This window comes from Mycteria americana, chromosome 6 (genome assembly GCF_035582795.1).
Source record: "Mycteria americana isolate JAX WOST 10 ecotype Jacksonville Zoo and Gardens chromosome 6, USCA_MyAme_1.0, whole genome shotgun sequence".
Lineage (NCBI taxonomy): Eukaryota > Metazoa > Chordata > Aves > Ciconiiformes > Ciconiidae > Mycteria > Mycteria americana.
Window position 1 is genome coordinate 21,814,576 of NC_134370.1, and position 26,229 is coordinate 21,840,804.

The 26,229-nt window shown below is 41.9% G+C and overlaps 1 protein-coding gene and 2 long non-coding RNA genes across 6 annotated transcripts in view; 2 read left to right on the plus strand and 1 right to left on the minus strand.

The window, feature by feature from the left end:
- PTPN20 (protein tyrosine phosphatase non-receptor type 20) overlaps nucleotides 1-2,568 on the plus strand; it is a 21,781-nt gene extending 19,213 nt beyond the window's left edge. The window contains exons 13-14 of the mRNA XM_075504940.1: nucleotides 156-218; nucleotides 1,039-2,568. Coding sequence (XP_075361055.1) covers nucleotides 156-218; nucleotides 1,039-1,110 — 135 coding nt within the window. The 3' untranslated portion in view covers nucleotides 1,111-2,568. The remainder of the gene's footprint in view (nucleotides 1-155; nucleotides 219-1,038) is intronic.
- On the minus strand, nucleotides 2,371-24,854 carry LOC142411285 (uncharacterized). Its single transcript, XR_012776152.1, has 3 exons — nucleotides 24,735-24,854; nucleotides 12,827-13,010; nucleotides 2,371-3,102 (listed from the first exon to the last, which is right to left on the minus strand). It is a non-coding gene; the product is annotated as an uncharacterized LOC142411285 (long non-coding RNA).
- The window catches only part of LOC142411284 (uncharacterized), a 64,038-nt gene continuing 58,431 nt past the window's right edge, over nucleotides 20,623-26,229 (plus strand). For 3 of the 4 annotated variants that reach the window (XR_012776149.1, XR_012776151.1, XR_012776150.1), the window contains exon 1: nucleotides 20,623-20,959. This is a non-coding gene — a long non-coding RNA (uncharacterized LOC142411284). The remainder of the gene's footprint in view (nucleotides 20,960-26,229) is intronic. The other variant, XR_012776148.1, reaches the window with a different exon arrangement.

Genomic DNA, 26,229 nt, shown 5'->3' on the forward strand with positions numbered 1-26,229 from the left:
AATAAACCCAGCTTTTGTTGTTTTAAACAAGAAAGACAATAACTACAAATATACTACTTGTAAAAGAACTGAGTCACAGCTTCCCCACTGAACATGCTTAAATCTTTCTTTATAACTTGCATGTCAACAAAATAAAAACTGTTCTCTTCTGATAGTTCAACATCAAGCAGATAGTGAGAGATTTGAGAGATCAGCGTTTTGGCATGATCCAAACTAAGGTAAGTTCTCAATATTCAACTAGATTATGATTTTTAAAAGCCTCAGCTAGTGCTACATATCCACACACTTTGATAAATCTGGGGCTTAAAGCATAATTTTAGCCCTCTCATTTGAGGAAAATAACAGCCTTCCAGACAAATTGTGTCTAGATTTAAATATGAAAGATCTGTCCCTTACTAACTAACTGAAATAAAAGCAAAGCACCAATATAGTACAGATACCAGCCCCCTTTTCTTCTTTTAAGCAAAAAGAAAAGCAGAGATCAAGAACAAAACCGGTGAGATACCATAAACTCTACCCTGCAAAACTGCGGCCTTCAGCTGAGTTCTTGCTATTGCTGAGTTATCATCACCTCAGTAAACCCTTCCACTGCTGAGTTAAACCTACCCCTGAAAAGAGTTTTCACACAGGAAAATATAAGATGTGGCTAACTCAATTTAGAGCAAAGAGGTGGTGGGAAGAAAAGCAAGACAAGACTAGGATAAGTTCTTCGTATAGGCAAATATTCTATGCTTCGATATATTTTTCTTCAGGATAATGATTGAGCATGTGATTAAAATTAAGCAAATGATAACCTTCACTGACCTAAATGAGACTTGAGCACATGCTTACAGGTAGTGCATTGAATAAGAAAGTGTTCCTGAACTTTTATGAGTGATGGAATGAAAAGAACAAGGATACTCTTAAATATCTAAGTTTTTGTATCCATGTTACAAAGGTGCTGATGTTATAAACAGCACTTCAGCCAGTCCATCCTTCTTTGTCTAGAATCTATGTTGAATGTAACCGGCTGTTTCACACTGGTGTCTCTACATACAGGATGAGTATTTATTCTGTTATGAAGTTGTGCTGGAAGTCCTTCAGAACCTTCAAGCAATGGATTCCTACTGACTGCAATATGGGTCTTCCCTGTTGCTATTCCCCTTGGACTCCAGGGACCACTCAGCAATTGCTTTAAAGAGATGTCAAGCCAGCACAGACAAGTGTTACACTACATGCTTTGTTAGATTACTCTGATTTCTAAGGCATTTCAAAACCTTGCTTAACATGTCCTGGGTAAGTCATTTAAATCTTGGCTCACAGTTTGGAGAAAGAGCCAGCCAGCACTGCAACACTGCTATTAAATTGCCATGGACAATTTGTGTGTTCTGTGTCATAACATATTAATTGTTAGGAAAATATTTTGGGACTGTGACAAGAAGATAGCAGCCTTTGGAATTAGCTTTACTGTCCAGAGGGCAACTATAAAGATCTAAGATTCTGTTGGTGTTGGTGAAAGATTAGTTGTCTCTTACATAGTGTTGGGCACTCTTGGCTCCTGGACTGCAAATCAGCATTTTCTACAGTAGTTATGCTTTTGTGTGGAAGGACTCAATTTGTTTACCTTTGGTTGCTTGAACAATGTAGAACCATTTCCAGTCATCACTCCAGCCCAAGAATTTATATCACCATCACTAGACATCTTAAATCAAGAAACTGACAGAAAAATGGGATGCCTTTAAACCCTAGTTGGTTCTCTTCAAAGCAGGAAGAGCATTCTAATAATTGGATGGAATATTAATTTATCCCAGCAATATGAACAGCTGTAGACAGCATCAGTATTTTTTCATTCTGCATCCATGTAAAAAGGAATGCAATACTAAGCTAGATGAAATGACTGTGTGTGCATTGTGGCACGCATATACATTTCATCTTCCCCTGATACTTTCCAGTGATTAACTATCTTGTAATTCTTATCTAGGATCTGAACCAATCGATGGGAGGTCCCACTGGTTTCAGCAGGGACTGATTCAGATCTTTAAATTAGAGTAAATAACTCTCTGTACAGTTTATTTCTCTTCTAAAAAGCGTTTCTGTTAGTGTGAGTCTGAGTGGATTTGAGCAGAAATCTGCTGTTCAATTTTGTAAGATTGTACCTGTTTCTATAGTGCTTCTTCTAAGTCCTTTATCTAGAAGGTGATATGTATGGAAGTGAAGTTATTAGATGTGCATTGGAAGAGTAACCTTTAAACATAGGAAATTACTCCACCATTTATTTAATTGAATTGTACATATTTTTAAAACGTCTTTGATTTCAGAAAATGAGAAAATATTAAGAGGCATTTTAATATAAAACTGCAGTAGAAACAAGACAATAAAATAGCTGTTTATTTTGATTACAAATGAGAGGTTTATGGTTCAGAAAGAACGAGGGATTAAATACAAATTAAAAGTATGACTTTTAGAAAAAGCCCCTGTAATACAATTATAATTAAGGCCAAGGGCCATTTTTTATTTCTGCCCTCAGATAGTCTGCTGGAAGTCAGGAAAAGATAGAAATGAAATTTATGATGTGAGCCAGATGCTGATTTCGAATGTATTGATAGAGATCCAGAGTAACTCTAAATCAGTGGAGTAACCCTCGACTTACATTGGTATAAACATAAACAGAATTCAATATTTTTTCTTAAATTCATTGAATTTGAGCCTTCCCAGAAGCATTACTTTCCATACATTCTGCATTTACTATCTTTATGTTCCATATAAAGGACTATTTGCACAGTTTTGTCAAGTGTAATCAGCCAAATTTTCATTCATAACTTTGTTACCTTCATTTGGTATTTGGCCTTTCACTTTGATTTTAATGACTGCACATGTACTACTATGCAATGAATGCACTACACTGCACATGAATGCACAATTCACTTTTTGTACCACAACAACTTTAAAAAGCTTCTCAGCGAAAATATTCCTGTACTTTATGCAAAGGGGTTTTTTCTGTGGTTTAGAACAAGCATTCTGGATTTAGAGGACAGTCTTCACGGCATTATTTGCTCCTCCACATTTGTGCATCATCTTTGCAGCTCTTTGACAGAAGTGTTGGCTTTTTCACAGAAGTTTTTCCTGTTTTACAGGGATATTAAAAAGATTTCTGAAAACACTGAATTGCATTTCATTTCAATTTCTTTTTATGAAAAAGCAGCTGTTGTACAGCAGCTCTAGGGAAAATAATATTTTATTAATTGGGGCTTATATTTAAACTTCCTCTAAAGGCAGATTTTGTGATGATGGTACCTTTTGTACATTCCCCTCAAGCAGGTATTACTGACCTGAGACATTCTGCCATATCCCATGTTCTTATCCTTTAGGAATATAATAATTAAATGCTTTTAAACAGATACTATGGTTATGATGCCCATAATGACATCCTCACTCAGACTGTACTTCGTTTTGGATGAGACACACTTTTACACAGATCTAGTCCCCTAAGGCTGCTAGCAGGGTAAGATAAAACAGAACTGTCCTTCCAGATATTTCATAATCTGTTATATAAAAAAGAAACTTTCATCCACAGAAAATCCCAGAGACTCTCAAACCAACTTTGAGTGGAGCCAGATAGATGCAATTTAGCACATGCTTGGTGACAGGCCCTCTATCTGTCACAGTCCCAGAGCGATCCTGCAGAGCAAGTCTCTCAATCCACAGCCTGTAAACATTTTAAGAAAACTGCAGACTCGCAAGGGTTCTGCACATGTTTGAAGCTAAAGGCTGGTCACCTCAGTGCTAGTACTGCTCATGAGCTCCACTGCTGACAGTCAGACTAGACAGCAGATACATTTTGAGGAGGGAAGGACTCAAATGATAGACACAGCTTCTTCCTACAATAGACACCATGTTTGGAGAAATAAACAATAAGTCATCACCAGAAAGTGCTTAGCGGATGTGGCTGCTGTATATGCTCTCTCGGAGATGCTAAGGAACCATCTGTTCTCAGCTTCCCCTTTAAAGGTAGGATTCAGGGATTCAACTTCCAGCTCTGCTGCAGACTTCCTCAACAAGCCAAACCACTTAAACAGGATTCTCTGTGCCTCACAGGTTTCTTCTTTTACACTGCACTGCTGGCGTACACACATACCCTTTATAGATGGAGCCACTGAGCTCAAAGTGTAGATAAACTGAGAACAGTTAGAAGACTGTTAAGAAGCATTTAAGTATAGGGGAACCTGGCTACATCCAGCAGCTCATACACCATTTTCCCCCATACATAGCACAAATGAGAGTCCCACTTCTGTGTTCTTTATTCATGCAAAACTCCCATGGAGATCAAGGCTCATTGATACACATTCATTTGGAACAAGAGATAACCCACTCCTTAAAGAGCTCACACTACTTGACAAGTCAGGCTAAACTGGAAAGGAAGATCTACTGTCCCATTTCGATCATAGGGAAGTGAGGCACGGATTGGTGATTTGTCCAAGGTCTACAGAGTTTTTGGAAAACTTGGGAACTAAACTCAGATGATATAAACTCTGATTCTGTGCCTACACACAAAAATATCTTTCCTCAGTCAGAAAATAGGATCATGCTGCTCTGGTCCATTTGTGACGTGATATTATTTAGCATATAAAGTGGTCTGACTGGAACTTGCACACATCTTAACATGCAAGAGATTTATTATGGTGCAGAACCTCAGTCTGTGCCTGTGGTCTCACTGCTTACTTCAGAAGTGACACTGAGATCACGATTTGTATTTCTATTGTGTTACTCTACTGCCTAGCAGTACAAATGCAAACAAAAAAGACACATTTGTTGGAGGCAGTGCCTGCTATAACAAGCACTCAAAACAAGTAAACATCTGCTAGTCCTCAGATTAGCACAAAAACTTGTCAGTGATACTCTACGTTCAGACAGTAGCTCTGTCCACGGAACAGCACATCTTGTCATCTTACTCTGGGGAAGCAGCTGGTTTACTGCTATTGAGACTGCTGCTAAGTTTTTTACATCTACCATTTTATCTCAATTTAAAAGCAAGTATAGCAAGGACAACCATCTCATAGCTATTAAGTTACAAAATCATGTGAGTAGGGGGAAGCCAGTGTCCCCATTCTTTCCTTTAACACCTTCATTGCGTTCCATGGACTCAGGACTTCTTCATGCTGATGGCTCCATGTACTTTAATTCCCCATCTGCAACAGCAAGATACCTTAAAATAGCCATACACGCCAAAATGCATGCTATTGGCTACAAGAACATTGTCAGGTTTGAATAATTGACTTTCAACTTGTATTTTTACAACTTGTTCTGATACAATCAGGCTTCCTTTTAATTTTCTTAGAAAGCCTGAGAGATGAGTCAGTAAGTTTTCTTTAACTGTCTTTTCGGTTGGAGTTTATAGCCTTACTGAACAACAGAATCTTCTGTGATGGAACAAATACAGTAAATGCAAATACCGCTAGTATTGCAAAAGAACGGCAAATGCTGCCATCTATGGGCAAATCGCTACTGCGACAGCATTAATCGCAATCGGTCACTCGCGCCGTTGGCACAGAACCACTCACTCCATGAACTTACACTGAGGTTCACCCAAAAGTGTTACCAAGACGGGCTTGGCAGGATGCAGTGCTCTTGCTCCAGCCTGGCAAGTGCCTGCCTGGCCAGGCAGGTGCTGCATGCTGCTGGTCCTATAGATCCTAAAATAATGATAATGAAGTACTCGGTTGGCCTCAGGAAAGGGTATCTAGAAATCTGACAGGTTCTGTTCAAATCTGATGAGAGCCTAACTTATGAATAAACTTGCTCTTGACCTTAAAGCAGGGGTGCTTTTGGAATGAAGCACTTTCTTTCTTCATTTACTGAAAATTATGAGTAACGGGAAATCCTCCTGGAGTTTTACAAAAACTGGTTTTATGAAACACTGTGAGCAGCTGAATCTAGTTGGGTTGGGGTATATTTAGTGTAAGAGAATCCCTGTAAACCGGTTTCTTTTGTCAAGCATGTTGCAAATTCATCTGTAGAATGAGGACTGGCGATAGTGTCACGTATCTCAGTGTAATGATCCTGATCGTTGCACATCAAGGAATGCAACCCACATAATGTTTAACCTAGTAGGCCCAAGACTGTGCTGCACATACAGCTCAGCCTTCAGGCCTGTGTTGTGCTGTGAATATCTCTCAGCCGCAGGATAAACGTAGCCAGCTAATTGTAACAGGGAGCCTGTAGGCAGCTCCCACTTGCTACTGGTGTTTATGCCACCTGCAAGTCCTTGCCTTTACCTAAAAGTGCAGAAAGAGGTTCTCATGTGAACATTCTTGCTGTTGGACAGTAGAAATGCTGAATGGAGTTTCCTTGTGAGAAAATTATATAATAGTTCAAATGACCAAACCAGGGTAACCCTTCCATGGACAGGGTCTGCATGGTGTGCTGTGCCCGGATCAGATGCCTGTTTGATGCTGCACAGCTTGGAGTTCCTGGCATCTGAAGGGACATAAGATTATCTATACTATCCTCTCTTCCTTTACAGTGTTAGCACTAATAAATAGCACTTTAAATGATACTTTCCATAGTCTGAGTGCCTTTCTTACTGGAATTATAACGGAACAGCACCTCCAGGTGCAAAACACTCAGTTACCAGTGAAGGACAATGGTATTTCTCACAGTTGTTAAATCACAAAGCTGGGCTCAACGTGAAGATTTCCTGCCTACTCCTTGCAAAGATGACTGAATATTATTGTAATACTACAAAAAATAGATACCAGCTGAGGTCTCTACACTGAAAAGAGAGCTCGCCCTTGCAGTCTAATCAGACTGAGGGTGACAGTCCACTACTAGACTGATCTTTTAAATATCCAGTAATGTGTGTGCTGGAAGGGCACAGCACTTATAAAGATATGTGTGCACCACAAAACCATGGAATAGTTGAGATTGGAAGGAACCTCTGGAGAGCATCTAGTCTAAATCCCCCAACTCAGAGCAATGTCATCTAGAGCTCAGGACTGTGTTCAGTTGGGTTTTGAATATCTCCAAGGGGGGAGAAGCCATGACCTGGCTAGGCAACCTGTTCTGATATTTGACCATCCTTAGAGTAAAAAAGTTTTTTCTGATGTTTAAATGGAATTTCCTGTATTTCAGTTTGTGCCCATTGCGTCTTGTCCTGTCACTGGATACCACTAAGGGGATTTTGTTTCCACCTTCTTTACTTCTTTACTCCCTCCCATCCAGGAATTTGTACATATTGATAAGATGCCCCCTGAGCATTCTCTTCTCCACGCTAAACAACCACAGCTCTCTCAGCTTCTCCTTATATGACAGACATTCCAATTTGTTAATCATCTCAGTGGCCTTAAGATGCCTATACTGATTCAGAGAGAGGACGAGATTCCACCCAACAGCTGCATGTCTACTGAAATTAGGAGATACAGTTTTTTGGTGCCTACTAGCATGAAAGAGTTGCTGTTTTAATACCACTTATGCACTGATCAAGGCCTGAGAAGCCAATATGGGAGTTTAAGAGAAGATGCAGAGTCTGGAGTATCTCTTGGATGTCAGTCTGCAAGATCTGCTAGTGACCAGCTCTACTTTTTAGCTAGTCTTAACTCTTCAGTGTCTTTCTTTGTGTAACTGAGTTCTGTACATAGCACCCTCCTATAGGAAGTAGGTGGCTGTTCAGAATTCATGGCCCCTCCTGCACAGTACCAGATACACATGCACGCCTGAGGGACAGTGAACTTTTTGAGATCCTGCTCTGAATTTTACAGCAATTTAGCTTGCTCATTAAACCATTCAAAAACAAAACCCAAAACCCAGCTAAAATGCCCGAGAGCAGTACACCCCCAACCAGGCAACAGACACAAAGGGGACTATACAGTAGCTGTCCAGCACCCCAGCTCATTACACAACCTAGCAATTAACTGAAGTTGCCTGTGCTCCCTCCCTCCCTGCATTTATTCTCTTGAGAGACGACAGTTCCTTCTCCTCCTTCCTGTTCAACCCTCTTGGAAAGGTGCCCTAGTGATTGTAGGCTTTCCTTTCCCATCACACTGCTGTAAAAAAGCTCCTAACTATTTTCCTGACCACTTCCTTCATGGTTGAAGTAGATTTAGCCCAGGCAAAGCACCAGCTGCAGTACCTCTTGGCCAATTCAGTACACCTACCAATAGCTCCCAAGGCAGAAATGACATGCTGTGAGCTTGCTTAATGCCAGGATCCTTGGATGAGTGACAAGGACCCTATGGGAAATAATGAACATTAGGGAAATGTAGCTATAGCAACACGTATTCACAAAGCAAATCCCCACCGTGAGTGCAAGAAAACTGCTGTTATTGTATATGTAAAAGTGCTGATAAAGCAGGAACTTGGGAGACAGCATCAGCAGAGAGCATGCCTTGCCTGCAGTCTTGCCACAACCAGTAACACACACAAAAGCACACCTATAGCAGACAGAAACTTAGCTCACACACTTTTGGAAATGTTGGGTGAAACAACAAATCCAAAACCATTGAGTCTTTGCAAGGAAATCCAAATGTCACTCAGCTAGCTCCAGATTTTATTGCAAGTTTAGCACCATGTCATCCAAGGAACCATCTACTGATAACGCTGTCATGGTGATCAGGAGGCTGCCATTGTTCCAGAGGCAGGAGCTGAATCTTGGTCTCTCACTAAACTATCCTGCCTCCATCTCACACCTATTTTATCCACTGAAACCAGACAAAACTTGTAGTTGTGTATTCAACAAGAACACAGACAGTGCCTTCTGATTTTTTTTGCAATCCTAAACTGAAATAATTGAATGACTCTTGGGGAATTTCAACTTTCAGTACATAAAAGAAATAAAAAGTTAGTTTATTTAACTTGGAATAGCACTACACATATTCCTCCAGAACTCCTGGGTTCCTCTCTTCACCATATCTATAATTCATGGTAAGACAAGTTCCTTAATGGCATCATGCTTCATTTTCCTGTTTTGCCATCTTAGAGGAGATGCATGGGTCATGGGTAATGCTTGCGAAGTGTCAAGGAAGTACTCAAGGAAAAGACGATACAAAGCATAAAATATTCTTCATGCTTGCACTTTTCAGTTACCACACGTTCCCCTCCACCACTGTGTGTGAGTTAGGGTACATGCAGCAAGTATCTGTCTCTATTATTAGGAAATTTGTGCTGCTTCATCAAGGAAAACATTTCACAGGACTGTGAGCTATTTCTGTTGCATGTGCCTGTCCCCTGGAAAGAGTAGGATTCTGCTAATGTATCATTTGAACAGTGAGTAGGAACAAAGTAGTTATTTCATAGCTAGAAATTCTATTAGTATCACCTAACTTGAGCCACTTAGCACAGACTGAGCACCATTACTTTTGCTTGACAGCAATTTTAGATCAAAAGATCTAAAACTGTTCCCATAATCAGAATCTGGACAAAGCCTGGGATGCCAGCAGCAGTGGGATGACCACACCTCTCAGCTCAATACAAATCCTCAACTCTTTCAGAGCAACATCACTCTAGGCAACAGCAGCTCTTTCCAGAGCACTCCATGCCAGCTCCTGCTGACATTTTCAATCTCAGGGAGACTTCTCCACCTACTCATCAACATTCACTTAGATCCCTAGCTAAGAGTGTGGGTGGCTTCTGGGTTGTGTTCTTCTGCTAGACTTTGTCAGTGGCTCAAAAGGCCAGATTCAATCATCCAAGGAGTCCTCCTGGGGACTTACACAACAGTGGTTTGAGCTCTATCAAAGCATCTGGTGAAACTCAATTATCTCCTTGGAGTTCTGAGAAGGGCACAGAATAAGCTGGGAGCACCACCAACAAGTAAATATGTTAAAAAATCCATTAAATAAAACTTTTCTTCCTCCCCCTTTGTCAACAGTTCTCCCCTCTTAGCTCTTCAGCTAACAGGGCAACAGCTTTGCACACCCCACTTCTGACTGTGCACCTTGACTCCCAGTTTTTTGTAAAGTCCTTGAGGAATCCAAAGTGTAGCTAGGCTACCTCCAGGTGATCAGGACTGCACCGGTCAATGGCCTTTAGCCAGCTGAAGTGATTCCAGCCTTGGGCAGGCAAGAGAAAATTTTATCAAAGCTGCTGCTTTCTGTAGCTTCAAAGTTGCCTCAAAATCATTACACAGATCATCTCCCTGAGAAGTCTTCAAAAAGCAATCCATATACAGGACTCAGAACAGACAATAAAGTTTCTTACCGCAGTCTGGGTTACCACTTAGCTTTTCTAGGACCTATACCACACCGCTGCTGACAGATGAGGCTGGTCCTTAATCAAAGCACATTTGGTCCCATTCACTTGTCTGCTCCTTACCAATGCAAGGCTGGTAAAGTTTAATCACACCCTCATCCCTTCTTTTCCACCATTTACACCAAAATGATCTGTAACTAATGTGTTTGTGAGATGTGTTCTGGCTGCTTTTCTCCCTGTCTGCCAAAGGGAGGACACCCTGTCCTCTCCACAGCTTTCAGCCACAGGGTTTACACATGTTCAATTCCCTTTGAGGTTTCCCTCCAAAACTCCAGCATTTCTCTTCCTGTCAGGCTCTTCTTTGAACACTGCCTGGGATGTGACTGCTCTGCTTTTAATTCTCAATTACCTCTTCAACAGCTGGGGGTACCAAGCCTGTATGTTGCAATTGCCTTGGCTTCTGGAAGAGGGAGAATATACCCATTCCCAATCTATCTCATGTCACAAACACACATGATCTCTACTGGTCTGGGAGAAAACTGGCAGGATTGGGAAGGGCATCCGCATTAGTGTGGATGCATTCACCAGCCTACACTGCTGGTACACTGCTCTCTACAGAACAGAACACTGCTCTCTACAGAACAGAATCAAAAATATTCAACTAAGTGCCCCTTTACAGCTACTAGAGATTTTGTCAGTGGGGATTTTGCCTTAATTCCTGTCTGTGCTTTGTGCAGGAGAATCTTTCTGCCCCAAAAGATGCCATGTGTGTAGCATGGTGGTGAACACGGCTTTCTCTCTGGGTATGGACTTAACAGTTTACCACTGTGTCATAATAGTACCATGAACACCTCAGTATCAGCAGAACTGTTTCTTGATCCAGTGCTGGTCAGGGAAGCTAAAATAATGGGCTTACCCAATATTAAACTCCAAAGACTCCATATAGTCTGCTATGTTAAAGGCCTGAGGTCTGTCCAAGTAGCTTTCCAGAATCACAGAATCACAGAATCGTATAGGTTGGAAAAGACCTTTAAGATCATCGAGTCCAACCGTAAAGCTAACTCTACCAAGTCCATCACTACACCATGTCCCTAAGCACCTCATCCAAACGTCTTTTAAATACCTCCAGGGATGGCGACTCAACCACTTCCCTGGGCAGCCTGTTCCAATGCTTGATAATCCTTTCAGTGAAGTAAAATTTCCTAATATCCAGTCTAAACTTCCCCTGGCGCAACTTGAGGCCATTTCCTCTCATCCTATCACTTGTTATCTGGGAGAAGAGACCTCCTTTCAGGTAGTTGTAGAGAGCAATAAGGTCTCCCCTCAGCCTCCTTTTCTCCAGGCTAAACAACCCCAGTTCCCTCAGCTGCTCCTCATAAGACTTCTGCTCCAGACCCTTCACCAGCTTCATTGCCCTTCGTTGCCCTTTGTTGCCCTTCATTGCCCTTGACATGCTCCAGCACCTCAATGTCTTTCCTCTAATGAGGGGCCCAAAACTGAATTCGAGGTGCAGCCTCACTAGTGCCGAGTACACGGGGACAATCACTTCCCTAGTCCTGCTGGCCACACTATTTTTGATACAAGCCAGGATGCCATTGGCTTTCTTGGCCACCTGGGCACGCTGCTGGCTCACATTCAGGCGGCTATCGACCAACACCCCCAGGTCCTTCTCTGCTGGGCAACTTTCCAGCCACTCTTCCCCAAGCCTGTAGCGTTGCATGGGGTTGTTGTGGCCCAAGTGCAGGACCCGACACTTAGCCTTGTTGAACCCCATACCATTGGCCTTGGCCCATCGATCCAGCCTGTCCAGATCCCTCTGCAGAGCCTTCCTCCCCTCAAGCAGATCAACACTCCCGCACAACTTGGTGTCATCTGCAAACTTACTGAGGGTGCACCCTATCCCTTCGTCCAGATCATTGATAAAGATATTAAAGAAGACTGGCCCCAACACAGAGCCCTGGGGAACACCACTTGTGACCGGCCACCAGCTGGAGTTAACTCCATTCACCACCACTCTTTGGGCCTGGCCATCCAGCCAGTTCTTTACCAAGCAAAGAGTACACCCCTTAGCCATGAGCAGCCAGTTTCTCCAGGCTCATGCCCTGTGCTCACCATGCCCATGTAAATATTCACTAACTAGACAAGCTTTCAGTAAGGGCCCCATCTGTGTGTATTTTTGTGTTTACATGAATATGAGGCTAAGGCTAGCAGCAGTTGAGGGATGGTGACAATGGCCTGTCAGAGGGGAAAAAATCACCCTGTGAGGTTATGTGTGATGGACCCACTGGAGTGAATTAGGTCACCTAGTGCTGTCATAAACAATAGGGCCAGAGCTCATACAATGGCAAGTAGCCTCCCGTATGAAGGTCTCTGGACAATTGACTCTGCTAATAAGGTTACCAGCAGTGATACTACAGGTCATGACATCACTGCAGAGATGATCTGGCATGGGAAGGGAGGCAGAGGTCTGAGGAGCTCAAGGCAGGCAACCTGAATCCTTAGAGTGGAAATCTTTCTCCTAAGTAGCTAGGAGGATATCTGCTTTGGACTTGATAGATTTCACCCTGAAAATCCACCCTGCTTTGTCCTCTAACCTAACTCTTTCTTACGGAAGGATGAAAAGATAATGAGGCTGCAGCAACAGGCTGTGATTGTTCAAACTTACCAGTGACTTTAAGGTTCAGCATTCTTCAAGGGGGGGTTGAATTTCAGGAAGTGTTGTGTATCCACATTCTGAATTCTCAGTAGTAGCTGGATTTGTGGTGTAGCCTTCACAATTGCTTCTGAAAACTTTGATCATCATTTTACTGTTTTCCTCTTTCTATATCTATTCCTTCCCATTACAAATCCTAAAAAGGGATGAAGGAGAAAAGGAGATTGATTGGTAACATTTCAGACTCTTCCCCCTTTATCAAATGCAAGGAATACTCTGTCTTTCAGGGGGCATACTGTTCCAATATCTGAAAGACACCAGGAGAAAATTTTGTTGGTTATTACTTGCTCCATCTTGTGAAGCTGCACAAATGCTGTACACACCTAGATCCAAAAAGTACACTTGCAAAAATGAGGGCAAAGGCAATAGTGCTTATGTTTATAGGATTAAAAAGATCTAGAAAAAATTGGAAAAACTCATTCACATGCATCTGCATGCAGATCCAAGGGGATAATTCATTTGAACTTCAAGCAACGCACTTCCACTTTCCTTATCAGAATTAACCTGAATATAACATTAACTTCACTACCTTTCCCTTCACTGAAGTTTTGTGCTCATTGTCAGACCCACACCTAATCCAAACTCTGGGCACACATATCTAACTGCTCACAAGTGGGTTGCTGAACATACCCGCGATGATACTTCCCAGACTAAGGCACATATGTGCTTTGTGCAAAGTTTAAACATGAAGGAGACTGGTTATATCACAGGTGTCTGGCACTGCATGATAAGCAAATGTGACCTGCATCATTTGCTTTTTACACTGATATTCTGACAAGGCTGATAAAAAGATGGCAGTTACATGCCTGCAAAAATCCAATGCCAAATTCCTCGTATTTCAGCTCTGTTATGTCCCATCAGCATTTCAAGCCCTTTGATCTCTAAACCATACAGTGCTCAGTATGCAACATGACAGCATCATGTTTTGATTTTGTACTTCTGTGATTCTGAGCATAAAATCAATAGGAATTTTTATGGCCTGTTTTTTGGGGAATATTTTTAAAATTTGTTTTACAAATTACTTCGGAGGGAGGGAAAAGCTCTCAGTGCAGAAGAGAGTTGGTGGCAGAAGATGGAAGCAAAAGGCTTGTGATCCTTCCAGTTCCCACCAGATGTCACCATGGTCTCACGGATCTCTGGAGTCACGGCAGCTGAAGTCTCCTGCTTGACTGCCAGTCATGTACAGTGTTTTTCCCTTTTAAAGAGAAGAGGGTAAAACAGCAAACGTAAGGAGCTGAGGACAGAGCTTTTCCTTGTGTCAGTGGATGAAACACTGCTGAATCTCTGCTGAGCCAAAGGTGCTATGATTTCACTGCTGTTGGATAGTTTAATCTGAAAGGAGTCAATCTCCCTGCACTTACTACTACAGAACACTACCATCATGGTTCTGCTCTCCTCTACATGAAACACCCGGCAGAGCTGGCAGGAGGTACAATAACATGCACAAGAAGAAGTTTGTGTTGCTGCTTTACAGGCTGCAGACTCTGAGATGAAGTGGCCTGCCTGAAACTGCATAGGGAGTCATGAGCTAATCTGGGCACTGAAGCCAGCTTTCCATACCCATCTTGAAAAACGCTTGCCAGTAAGCATCCTGCTTTTCAACACAGTGGTTCCCTTCTGAGTTTTACTGAGTATTAAGCATTGTGGTGTCTTGCACAGCATAAATCCCTGAGGTCTCACTACTCAAATATGTGTGTTCCCCAAGAATGAGCCAGCTTGCCAAGAGGGTCTCCTCAATGCATCCCAATTGGCAGAATAGCACTCTTAAGGCTCTGCCATCAGAGGAAATGTTTAGTCTCAAAGAGATTAGATGCACAGACTAAGTAAGATGAATAGAAGTTGACAAATATCCAAGATGTATGTTTGAGAATGAAGAGGCTGAACTTGAAATGAATGGATTTTAATGAGAGAAGGGAAGGAAATTCACCATGAATTGCAGACATCTATTGTCCTGAAAGGGCATTGTTCCCCATGGCCCCAGAACAAACATGAAAGGCACACATTCCATGAGGTATTGTTGGGGCTGGCTTGACTATGGCAGCTTGGGCCTGTATAGCACCTTTCATGGAGGGCTTCAAATCGTTTCACTTCTGAGAGGCTGGTAGCATTATTCTGGGCTTTTTACAGACACTGAAGTACGCACCAAGACAAAATGACTTGGCCTCATGGTGAGCAACTCACAGGGGTGGGAAAGTGAATCCTGATCAGTATAAATGAACCTCTGGCCTAGTGCCTTATTTCTGTAACCTTGCTCCTAGGGAAGCATGGCTGTTGGTTTCTATTGTGCCAGCTCTCACAAATGACATTGTAATGAAGAGATCCTTGTCCATAAGAATAGCAAAGCCTGTTTGTCCTGGGTAGCTGGGAATACAATGCACATTGCTCCCTACAGTGTACACAGCAGCCAGGGGCATGCAGAAGAACGAACGCAGTTTGGCCTTACTCTTTGTTGCACTGACAAGCTGACAACAGTCACAGGGTGATTCAGCTCAGGAGTTAGTCTTATGTGTTATTTCTGTGACTCAGCAGGTAACCCTAGTCTTGTCTCCTGCCTGCTGCAGCTATCAGTGTTATGTTCTCCTTCTGGCCTACCAAAATAGCTTCCAATCTAGAACTGGAATATCCTCATTGTTAAGGTGTAAGTTGTCTCTAAGAGTTGTGTATATCTTTTTAAAATAGTTCATGACTGCAGACAGAACACATGCAAACCATTCACTGCTCCATGATTACATGGTGCCAATTCTGCTTCCCGAGGAGGAGCAGGGAACTACAATCCCAGCCTGGGCTTTCTCTCCACTGTTTTTCCCTACATCAACAAAAGCGATCTATACAGTTATCACAAACTCCTTCTCTTCTTCTGGGAACTTCTCTTTTTCCTCAGCTGGGCCAATGACTAAATACAGTATCATTGCATTTCCAGTGCTTCATTTTCTGACAGAATAATAGTTTCTCTTCCTGCCATAAACATCTTGCTTTGACAGGTACACAGGAACATCCAACATTTAAAAGGCAAGGTGGACATTGTAACCCCTCCCCTTCTGGTACAGAATCAAATTGCCCTCCTTTTCTCCCTCCCATCAGCATTCATCGTCACGCACGCCCATGACAAACGCTACTTAAACACACATGAATAGGAACTGACTATGGGATTGGAAGCACAAACCTCTGCCACTTACAGAACACTGCTTCTCTCCTCCACTACAGACAGACATGATCACAAGTGACACAGTGCATTTGCTCACACACCAGCCAGCTTTGTTCAGTTTGTGATGCAGCCTGTGCTATTGAACGCCCACTGCTCCTGGTACTCAACTTAGCTAGACTTAGTAATTTTAATAGCTGGCAGCTCTTTTGCAGCTACCTGAGTTGCAATCACATCCCTGACCACAACATTGCTGTAAACTTGAAATGCCATCTGAACATTTTACCTGTTAATTGTTTTGTCACTAGTGGGAAATTTTGCACCTTCAGGGCTATTGGAAGGAATTCAAGCCATAAAGCAGAAGGATAGCAGGACTCTGATCAGCTGAACACTAACTTCTAATCTAAAAGGCCTGTATTTTACATCTGACTCTCTTCTTCATCCATTTGCCTTCTCAAGATTGTTCTATTTCTCATCTGTTAATTATAGCTCATCATTTTTTTCCCAATTAAAAAAACAGATGAAGGAAAAGAATGAAAAAAAAATCAACAATGAATTTCAACATGTATCTGAAAAGCCAAAACCTCTTTGGTTTCCCGAAATCTAGACAAAACTGCAGAGGCCCCCAGGAAGAATTCTTGTTTCCAAGCAGTTCAATAACCAACTTGAGCCACAGATTACTTTAATTCTTCTCTAAAAAAGATTCTTTAGAGGGCAACTGATCTTGAGGGCCACTGGTCCTGCTATAATAAAATATTAATGGACAGAAATCAATCTCCAATATCACTGCCATGTCATGCTCCCAGAAATAGGTGCACCGACCATGGCTCAGGTTTAGTAACTTTGGTCCTGCTGTAGTGAGGCAGCCTTATATGTTGCCTGGCCCTACTGCAAAGCAAAACAGCACATGTCATCCTGAGAAAGCACATAGAGATATCTGGCTCCTTAATTGCATCAATGGTCCTTGCTTGACTGTGTGTACTTCCTTGACCAAGAAATGAGTCTCAGAGAATTTGATCATAGAAATCTCCCTATAATGAAGGTTTGTGGTTTCTCCCAGTCATGCAGTCCCTACAGGCATAGTTGCATTCCAGCCTGTGTTTAAAAAATTGCTAATGGAAAATACTTCCACACCCAGTGGCTAATTACTTTCTCCCTCAGAAATAAAAATCTTGTTTTTGTTGTGAATGCACTACCTTTTAACTTAACTTCAAGGGATAGCAGAAGGACCTAAAAGGGACAAGGGAGATCCTGTAGTACCTTATAGTACAGCTCTTATTATACTTTTGCCTGTTAGATCCTGATTTTAAGTAACTGATAATTAGGGTTTAAAACCCAGTTTGGTTTCCTGTTGATTCATGTCTGAAAATCTAGAATATGACAAATGTACTAGTGATAATTCACTGAACTTCCTCTAACTCCCTATATTCCCTATAAGGTTCAGTGTTGTTGGCATCAAATGCCTGAAAATAAGAGAGGCCTTTCTTCAAATCTGTAAGATTCACTTAAAAATAAGTATTTCTTTTTCAGTGAGGTGTTGGGTTGGTGTTGCAGTTGTTTTAGGTAACATGTTCAGATTTTCTTCCCCAGCCACAAGCATTATTTCCTTCATAAGCGCACGACTCCATGAGATGGGTTTTCAAAGAAAAAAAAACCACAAATGTTTTAAGACTTTCCTTTAAAGTAGAAGACTTAGTGATGCTGACAATTCCTACATGGTTTTGAACAGAACTGCGCATAGGTCATGGGTTGTAGGAACATTTCTTGCTGGCATCCACAAGTTCAGAGGATCTGCTCTCCTCTCTGCCCCACCCCCACCAAAAAGGGAAAAGATGTAATTATAAATATGAACTGTGATTGTGTTCTTGGAAGGAAACATAACAAGTTAGCAGGTAGGAAAGGGGCCACGGTGTTCTTGAGAAGGCTCCTTAATTTGGATTATGAGAGGCATTGTGGGTCATCCATAGTCCAATTTTGACACAGCAGTTGTGACCATCTAAAATGACCTGCACAATACAGCCTGGAGACTCAAATCCCCTCATTCAGATCCACAGTTTAGGGGTGAACAATGATACACATTTTAGGGAAACACTGCTACTCTGTTCCTTCTCATTCCCTCCCCGGACTTTGAGGTGCTTAGAAGCCATAAGATTCTTATGAACCACATCTCTGTCCAGATTTTGGCTCTGCTGCCTCCTCCAGCACAAAAAAAAGCATGCTGAGCTCTGACAGTCCCTCAGTTGCCCATCTTATCTGAAAGAGGATCACTCCAATTGGGACATCTGGCAGGCTAAAAGTAGCAGCACAGTGTTGGGAGTGAGAAAGGCAATGCCGAGAAATTAAGTCGTTTGGTTCTTGAGCACAGCTGGCTGCCTTCACGTCCCTGACAGGGCTAGGGCTTGGGGGAGGGGTATAAATTGCTTGTTTCAAACTGTCCTTATTAACTAGACATTTCATTTAAATTGTATTTAGCACCTGCCTCCAATTACCTGACTTCAAGGCCGATGCGTGACAGAAGCTGGAGCTCTGATTAAATCCATGCTTCGTACTAGTGAGGCATTAAGCCAAATCAAGGCTCGCTGCTCCTTTGAAGGAGATCATTTGTCCTCATTAAAAGTGGCCATCCTTGATTGCCCTGACAGGAGCTTCTCCCTGCAAGATAATAAGATCTGTTATTGTTGAGAGGTAAAATAATGTATTGCAGTCCCTTGGAGAGTGATTTGTATTTATTAATGTTCTCACAAATTACTGTACCCTGATTAACATGTGACTGTGACAGGCAGCAGGGTGTGCTGCTCATCATGGCCATTCACACCGGCCACTGTCTCTCCTCAGATCACTAGATAGAAACAGAATGTAAGGAAGCTGCCTCTTGCCCTTTAATGATGCCTTGGTTCTGTCACGGCTTGATGGACAGAGACTTTGCCAAGTTGTGAAAACCTAACTAATCACATCTCTGATCAGGTCCTAATCTTCAGTCCAGATACAGAAGACTACATAAAAGTCACCTTCTTTGCTAATAATATAATACTCCATATTCTCACCACTGTGAACCAGTATCTTACACTTCTTATCCACAGATTTTAAAGTGTTTTACAAAGGAGATCCAACTTCAGTGGTGGGGAAAGAGAAAAAGAGGAAATTCGTAAACTGACTTTCTCATGATCACCTGGGAAGCCAGGAAAAAAGCAGGGGCAGAATTCAGTTCTTTTGAACCACTAGCCCTGCCATTTGGCACATTGACAGCTGTGCAAATCCCAGTGCACTTTACTTTTGTGACAATCAAAATGGAACTAGAATTAGTGTAACATGTTCTTCTACAACGATATCGTAAGTAAACCATCTCCAGAGGTCCTGTGCATGGGTGACAGGAAGTATACAGGAGATTTAGAAGTAGATAAATAGCTGCAATACCTGCTGCAGTGGGACTGTTTGCTAGCCCATCTCTGGGTTCCAAGTCTGGGTCTCTTTCATCCACCCCCTTGAAATTCAGAGGTTCTAGTTTGAGAAAATAGCCAGGTCTGGCTAAAATAAGCTCATTCCATGCCCTGGCCTTAAGGTAATTTTCAGCATGCCACTATGCCAGTTCACTTTCTGAGGGAAAACAGTGGCAGACAAACACTTCTTAGTGTCCAGATCAGAAAATAGGAATGTGTCTGAATAGCTGCTCTCATCTGTACTATCAAACTTCTGTTAGTTCAGCAGAGTTCAAATAGGGACTTTTGATTCAGACCACTATAAATGAAGGAGATATAGCATGGGGAGAAGTTGAAAGAAGGCAGAACTTTAGAGCAAACTCAAAAGGGATTTTCCATTGAAGCTTTAGGGTGTAGCCAGTTCCAGTTGTTTCTACTATATTTCCAAGTCAGAGAAGTCTATGACCATGTAACCAGTTCTCCCTAAATCCAGAACCAAACTGAGCTGTTGATACAGTCACAGAAGCTTGCAAAAGCCCTAAATGGATTTATGTTCTCAGCACGCTAAAGCAGAGATGGGAACTTTCCAAGCAGACAAGCTCCATAGCCAGTTACGGAGGCAAGGTCTGTTGGGTAACTGCAACTATGTCCAGTGAGCGAGCAGAGGCCAGTATCCTCCAAATGAGCACAGTCAGTAACATTGCAGAGCATGTGAGAACTCTGGTCATGCAACATATGTCCCCAGACTCATAGCAGGACTTACCCTGCTATGGGACATGATTTTCAAGGGGACCAATTGCATGCCCTTCTGTAAGACATTCTTTTGGTCTGTAATAGAAGGAGCACTTGGCTGCCAAAACAATTCATTTAGTTCGTCTCAGTACTGTCTCTACAGCTGAGAGATGCCCAGGAAAAAAGAGAGGTTGCAGTAGGCTGCAGGCTGGGTAAACTGCTCTTGCAGGCTGAAGATCCATCTTGTTCTAAACTTTGGAACTCTTTGATTTTGGCAAGTCTTCTCAATTCTTTAAATACACACTTAAACAGTCATGTGTTTAGAATTGATTTGCTAGTGACATTAGCCAGATGAAGAAGCAGAGCATGTGACCTTAAAATTCTTCAAATGTCTCTTTAAAACTCTCTTCCGTGAAGATCTCTACAAAACATTGGGCAATGTTTAGACAGCTGAAATGTCCTCACACTTGTTTTAAGTAACCCACTGCCAGTTCACAATGAGTCTGAGTTTGCTACAGCCATCCCTTATGAGTATGACTCTAATTCATTAAGCCTAGCAGCTCAGAAACTTTTATTTTTGATGATCAAATTGCCTGTCACACTGGCCACGAAAATAGCCAGCACTCTGCAACTACTGTTTATTACACAGATCCTTATTGTTTAACTCTCGCCTTGTACATCTTTCCTTGCGTTTCACTTAACTCTTGCTTAACGGGTGATATTTAGATGCCATATAGAACTACCTGCAGCATTTCCAGTGGAAGAGTTTCATTGTTATCTACTGACTTCAACAAAGTAAGTAACACCTGAAGAGTATTTGGGGGGGAGAATCTTATTCCATAATTCCAACTTTTAAATCAATGATTTTTGACTTGATAATTTGTATTAATTTCATCCATCTTATGCAGCACATACACGTGCCTGGGTGAACAGATATATGAAATAATTTAAAAGTCTTGTCTTATAAGGTATGTTTATTGTTCTGCAGTGACATTTTCTATAATTCTCTTTCTCTGTGAATTTTTGAAATGAAACCTAAGTACCACCCATGAATCTAGGCCACTGAGCCCTGTTCTGTGACAAATCACATATGTGAACATTCTTCTACTCTACACATTAGCAGTAGAAGTGATATGGGAAGGCATATCTGAAAGTGCAAACTGAAAAGAATACAGACTGCATCTTCTTACTGTATTTTACTCTGCTATTAGAGCTCTTTGACCCAAGATAGTCAAACAACTGACAGGTCAGCAAGAAGAGAGCAAAGTCTGACTCACTCGTCTGACTCACTCACATGTGGCCTGTCAGTGCCTTACCGAGAGCAAGCACTCTGCTCTCACAAGCTGCCTGGCTTCCTCATAATTCCTCACATGCAAAGTAAAGCCCGTCATCTCTCTTACTATGTAGCCAAAAACATCAGCCACTTATCAGAAGCTAGGTGATCCGGCAGAGGCATGTTCCTTGGGATGTAATGATCAGGTGGCTTTGATCGCGCCTGTGCCATTAAAAATGGGGTAGTGCTGCATATCCTGTGAGTCTCTCCACACCACAGAATTCTGGATTTCTCTACTCTGACCTTGAAGTCTTTAATTAGTCCATTACACCAACACTCTGTCATTTCCTCTCAGCCCAGGAATCCTTTGGTATCCTGCCCTGTTATCTCCAAGGCAAATATGAATAAGGGTCTTGATGATTAGATAAATAGTGCAGAAAACAGATGTGAGGGGCTGCAAAGTGTATACATTATGAGTAGTATTGTAATAACATCTTTAATCCCTTAATGAGGGCACTTTGTCAGGCTAAGGAAAGATAGACAGACTGAGGGATTTTGCTGCTTTATACAGAAGCCCAAAGAATGCTCTTAAACTAACAAACGTAACCAACGTCATGACACATTCTTACTTCTTATTTTCATACTCCATGAAACTTGCACTGATTTGCACGTTTTCAGAAATGCCATTTTTCTTTTCATGCAAAGGTCCTCTTTCATATATTAATATATGTCTGTGACTTTAACAACAACATACAGGGAGAGCTGTAAATTGGAAGACAGTTGAGAGCAGCCAAGATCTACACACCTTTGTGGAGCATTTTGGGCAATACTTTTCATGATCTGTTCACAGAAGTTGCCGCAAGCTGGCCTGGTTCTGTGTTTGGAAAGCCCTCGTGCTGTGTAGATTTGCCTGGGAAAGTTTGCGTGTGCCCAGTAACCAAGAAAGTACAGTCTAAGGAGCTGACGGCCTGACACTGCATTACTTCCCAGAGCTCTGGGGGATGCCTGCTAATCCTGTAACACATCTAGGCCCTTCTGGGGGGCAGGCCAGATTTCTGTCCATGATCAGAAGTAGCATGCAAGAGGCTTGTCTTGTGGTATTATGGCATTTCTGCCTCCAGACCCAGATGGAAACCAGACATGAAACAACATCTTATTCTAATAGCTGGGACACTCCAAAGGTTTGGGTTATATTTGGTACTGAAATGGTGGGAGGAAAGTGGGGAGAGAGGAGGAGGGTTGGCACATATATTTTTTCCCTGTTCCCACCTACACCTGGGTTATGGTAAGATGTTTGCTTTCTTTTTTTCCCCTCTCTCCTCTAAGTTGTACATTTAACATGTACAACAGAATTTAGCACTGCTGATGTCTAAGACTGTTAGCCCATACTCACTCATCCCTGGTGTTACCTGACAAATTAGCAGTTCTGCTCTTTTTACCTTACAGGCAGCAGCAGCCTGACACTTGACATGCTGCTGGATAAAAGATGCAAAAAATATTGGAATAAAGAAATAAGAGTATCTTTTTGTGTACCAAGCTAATATCACAAGCCAGCATACTGATCTACGCAATTGTTCAGAACAGTGGGGATAAATAAAGCACTTAAAGTTCCTTGAACTCTCAATGCAGAGTTATCATTAGTCCTCTCCTTACAAGTGCAAAAAGGCCAGGCATGGAAAAGATGGAGTTCTGCCTCCTCAGTACTGGCATAAAGGATCTGGCACAAGAAGGGAGCCTGCTACCCAGAAAAAATGGTTGATAAAGTTTAATACAATTTTAGTATAAAAGAGAAGAATGCACAACCACTGTTTCACCTTCAAGTGACAATGTTTCCAGCCTTGGCCTTTACAGCTTTGTGCCATACCATTCTCAAGGTATGTGCCATACCATACTGCAACCTGCCAGTACTAATCTTATGTGGAAAGGGTAGGGTAAAATTGGGAAAGTATCTAAAAATGCTGTCTGTCTGTCTAGATCACAACTGAACCATCTTAATCTGAATGTGTGAACGCGGGACTGGTAGGGGGCATCCAGACCATCAAAGCCAGTCTTCCACAGCTGTAGACAACCAAGCAACAACTGAGCTGGCAGATATATGTAGGCTCTTTTGCAAGATTTCCAGGACTTCCAGCATCTGGCTGAGCTAGAAAACCCCAGCCTGTGCTGTGGAGCATTAACACAGTACTTCCATTTCAGACTCCAGCTGGAACTAGGGGCCATAGAGACAGCCATGAAAAAGAATCACTATTAACAAAAAAGGGACCCTTTGAACCAAGCTTTTCCAAGCTGCCAAGATGAGCCACAGAATCCATTTGAGCAGACACTGTTTCAAGCAGAACAGAACTGGAAAGACTGGAATCTGCATCCATTTGGGTGAAACGCAGGCAGGTGGTATATTGCTGTGTCATGGCACTATCAAATAGGGAAAGACACTGATATCTTCTTAGTATGAAAAGGTTTCTGGAATTCTCTGCTGTATGTATCTCTGTCTGCTATCACAACAATTATTTGATTGCACTGTGCAAATTGTCTCCCCTCAGGACTGGGACTTCATTGTAATGGGTGCTGCGCAGTCCCTGCCTTCTAAAATTAATATATGAAACATCATAAGAGATCTGATTTCATGGATGTTTGCACTGGAGATACATCAGATACCAAAACTCCCTTTCCAAACATTGATTAAGTTTATAGTAAAATTGTCTCCCACTTTGTTTGATTCTAAGAACAACCAAAACCAAAAGAGAGCTAGGAAAAACCACTAACATTTAACTCACATTTAAGGAGGTGGCTTCACTCAGCATAACCCATCTTGTTGCTGACAGAGAGATTGCCAGTTAGTACTCTAAGTGACACTGCAACCCTTTCTTGTGAAAGTTTCAATTTCTCCATTCCCTATTCTCCGGGACATATAGTCCTCAGAAGTGAAATATTACAAATATCAAACCCCGTAAGTTCAAACCAGTGATTTCAACCCTACCTATATTCCATTAGCACCTTAGTGAACTCAAGGGAAGTTGCAACTCCTTCGCACTGTCCACATCAGAAAGAGAAACAAAGAACCAGTCCAGCCATTTGTACTATTCTACATATCATGAGAAATAATCAACTTCTAAGGATTTCCCACATGTTTTATACAGTCAGTGCCTGACCATATATTATTTAACCCCAGGTTTTGGGGGCTTTTTTGCTCTGCTGAATCCATACACCATGTGGATCCAAAATGTAATTGTAAAAAAGTCGCCTTTTATTCCTGTGAAAAGGGGATTTACAAATCTCAGAGTTGGAGGCCTTTCTTACCTGTGGTATTCAAAAATCTTCACCCTTTGGTCTTCCTCCAATTTGTTTCAAATGGCATGAGGGAATAGCAGGCATTAGCCAGTCAGCCCCATTTCACGGCTTTGATCAGTTTGTAAATGAACTTCAAGACAGCTAATCATCCTCCAAGTGGGGAAGCTCAGCATCACCAGTGATGAATGCCCATATTTTGTGACAAGGTCTACTTCCATCTGCGCTGAGACTTCCTAACAGCACACATGTGGCAACTTGTGCACCACTGCATAATGAATTGGATTGGAGAAATTGAAAAGCTTTTCACTCCTATAATCAGAGTGGGCACAATGCCAGACCTGGGATAAGGAAAGGTGCCAAGTTTCCAGTTGTCATGAGTCACTACTGCTAAAAAAGAAAATGTGCACACATATACATATACATGTACATATACATATGTATATGTGTGCATGTATATAAAACATACTCTGCACTTTCTCACTTTTATTCAAAGTGGCCAAGTTCAGGACAGTTAATTCCTGTCTAAATCTAATTCTTGTCCAGTTTTGTATTCCACAGAAGTGGGTCAATAGCACCTGTTTCCAAATCCTACAAAGCAGCCATGGCATAATACACATTGTCTACAATATCATGGGACTCATCTGATCAAATTACACCTGATACATCTGATAAAACTAATGGAAAGCAATGATTGCAGCATGACTAAGAATAGATGTAAATTTAATTCCAGTCACACTCACTTTTGCCTTTATAGATAGATACATGGACAATTTCCTATATTAAAGCCTAAATTCACTTCCTCTTCAAAGTGTTTGGGCATATCCCTGTAGTAACACTACTCTATGATGGGGGAACAAATTTAGCACTACGTTAATCCTCAGCATGGGCCCAAGTACGCTTCACATTAAGAAGACAAGTTAGTCACTATATTCTGCCTAGAAAAGCATCACCACTGTGTTTGCTAAGGGCTAATGGAGCAGGTAGGCAGCCTCGGTTTGACCTGCTTTGTGTCTATGTCCCACTGAACTGAACTACAAGCACCCTAGGTCCGAGTGGTGCATACAATATAGTTAGGTCAAGGAGCTTGATGTGCTTTAACGTGCTTGCTCGTCCACATTTTGTCAGGCAGTCTAGCAGTAGCCTGTATATAACCCTGGGGATGTTTACACTATAAAATGCAGCTACCGCCATGCAAGCTGGTGCTTCTAAATGATGCAGTGTAATACATAAATTAACACAGGCTGATACTGGACTGTACTTCGACTATGAAGACTATCACTTGGCAAGACAGTTAGTTTAACTGAGGGCCACTTTTACGTGGCTTTATTGCTTCCAGTCCCTGAAGCTTACTCAAATGTTGCTAGCTTGAGGTATCTGTATAGGACAGTAGCACAGTACTGTGCAAGATAAATACATGCTTAATGCCACTCTGAGTTTCACATCTGTAAAGCAATAAAATTCTTTGTCTATTTAGGATGTTAAGCGATTAATTTAATCTAGATTT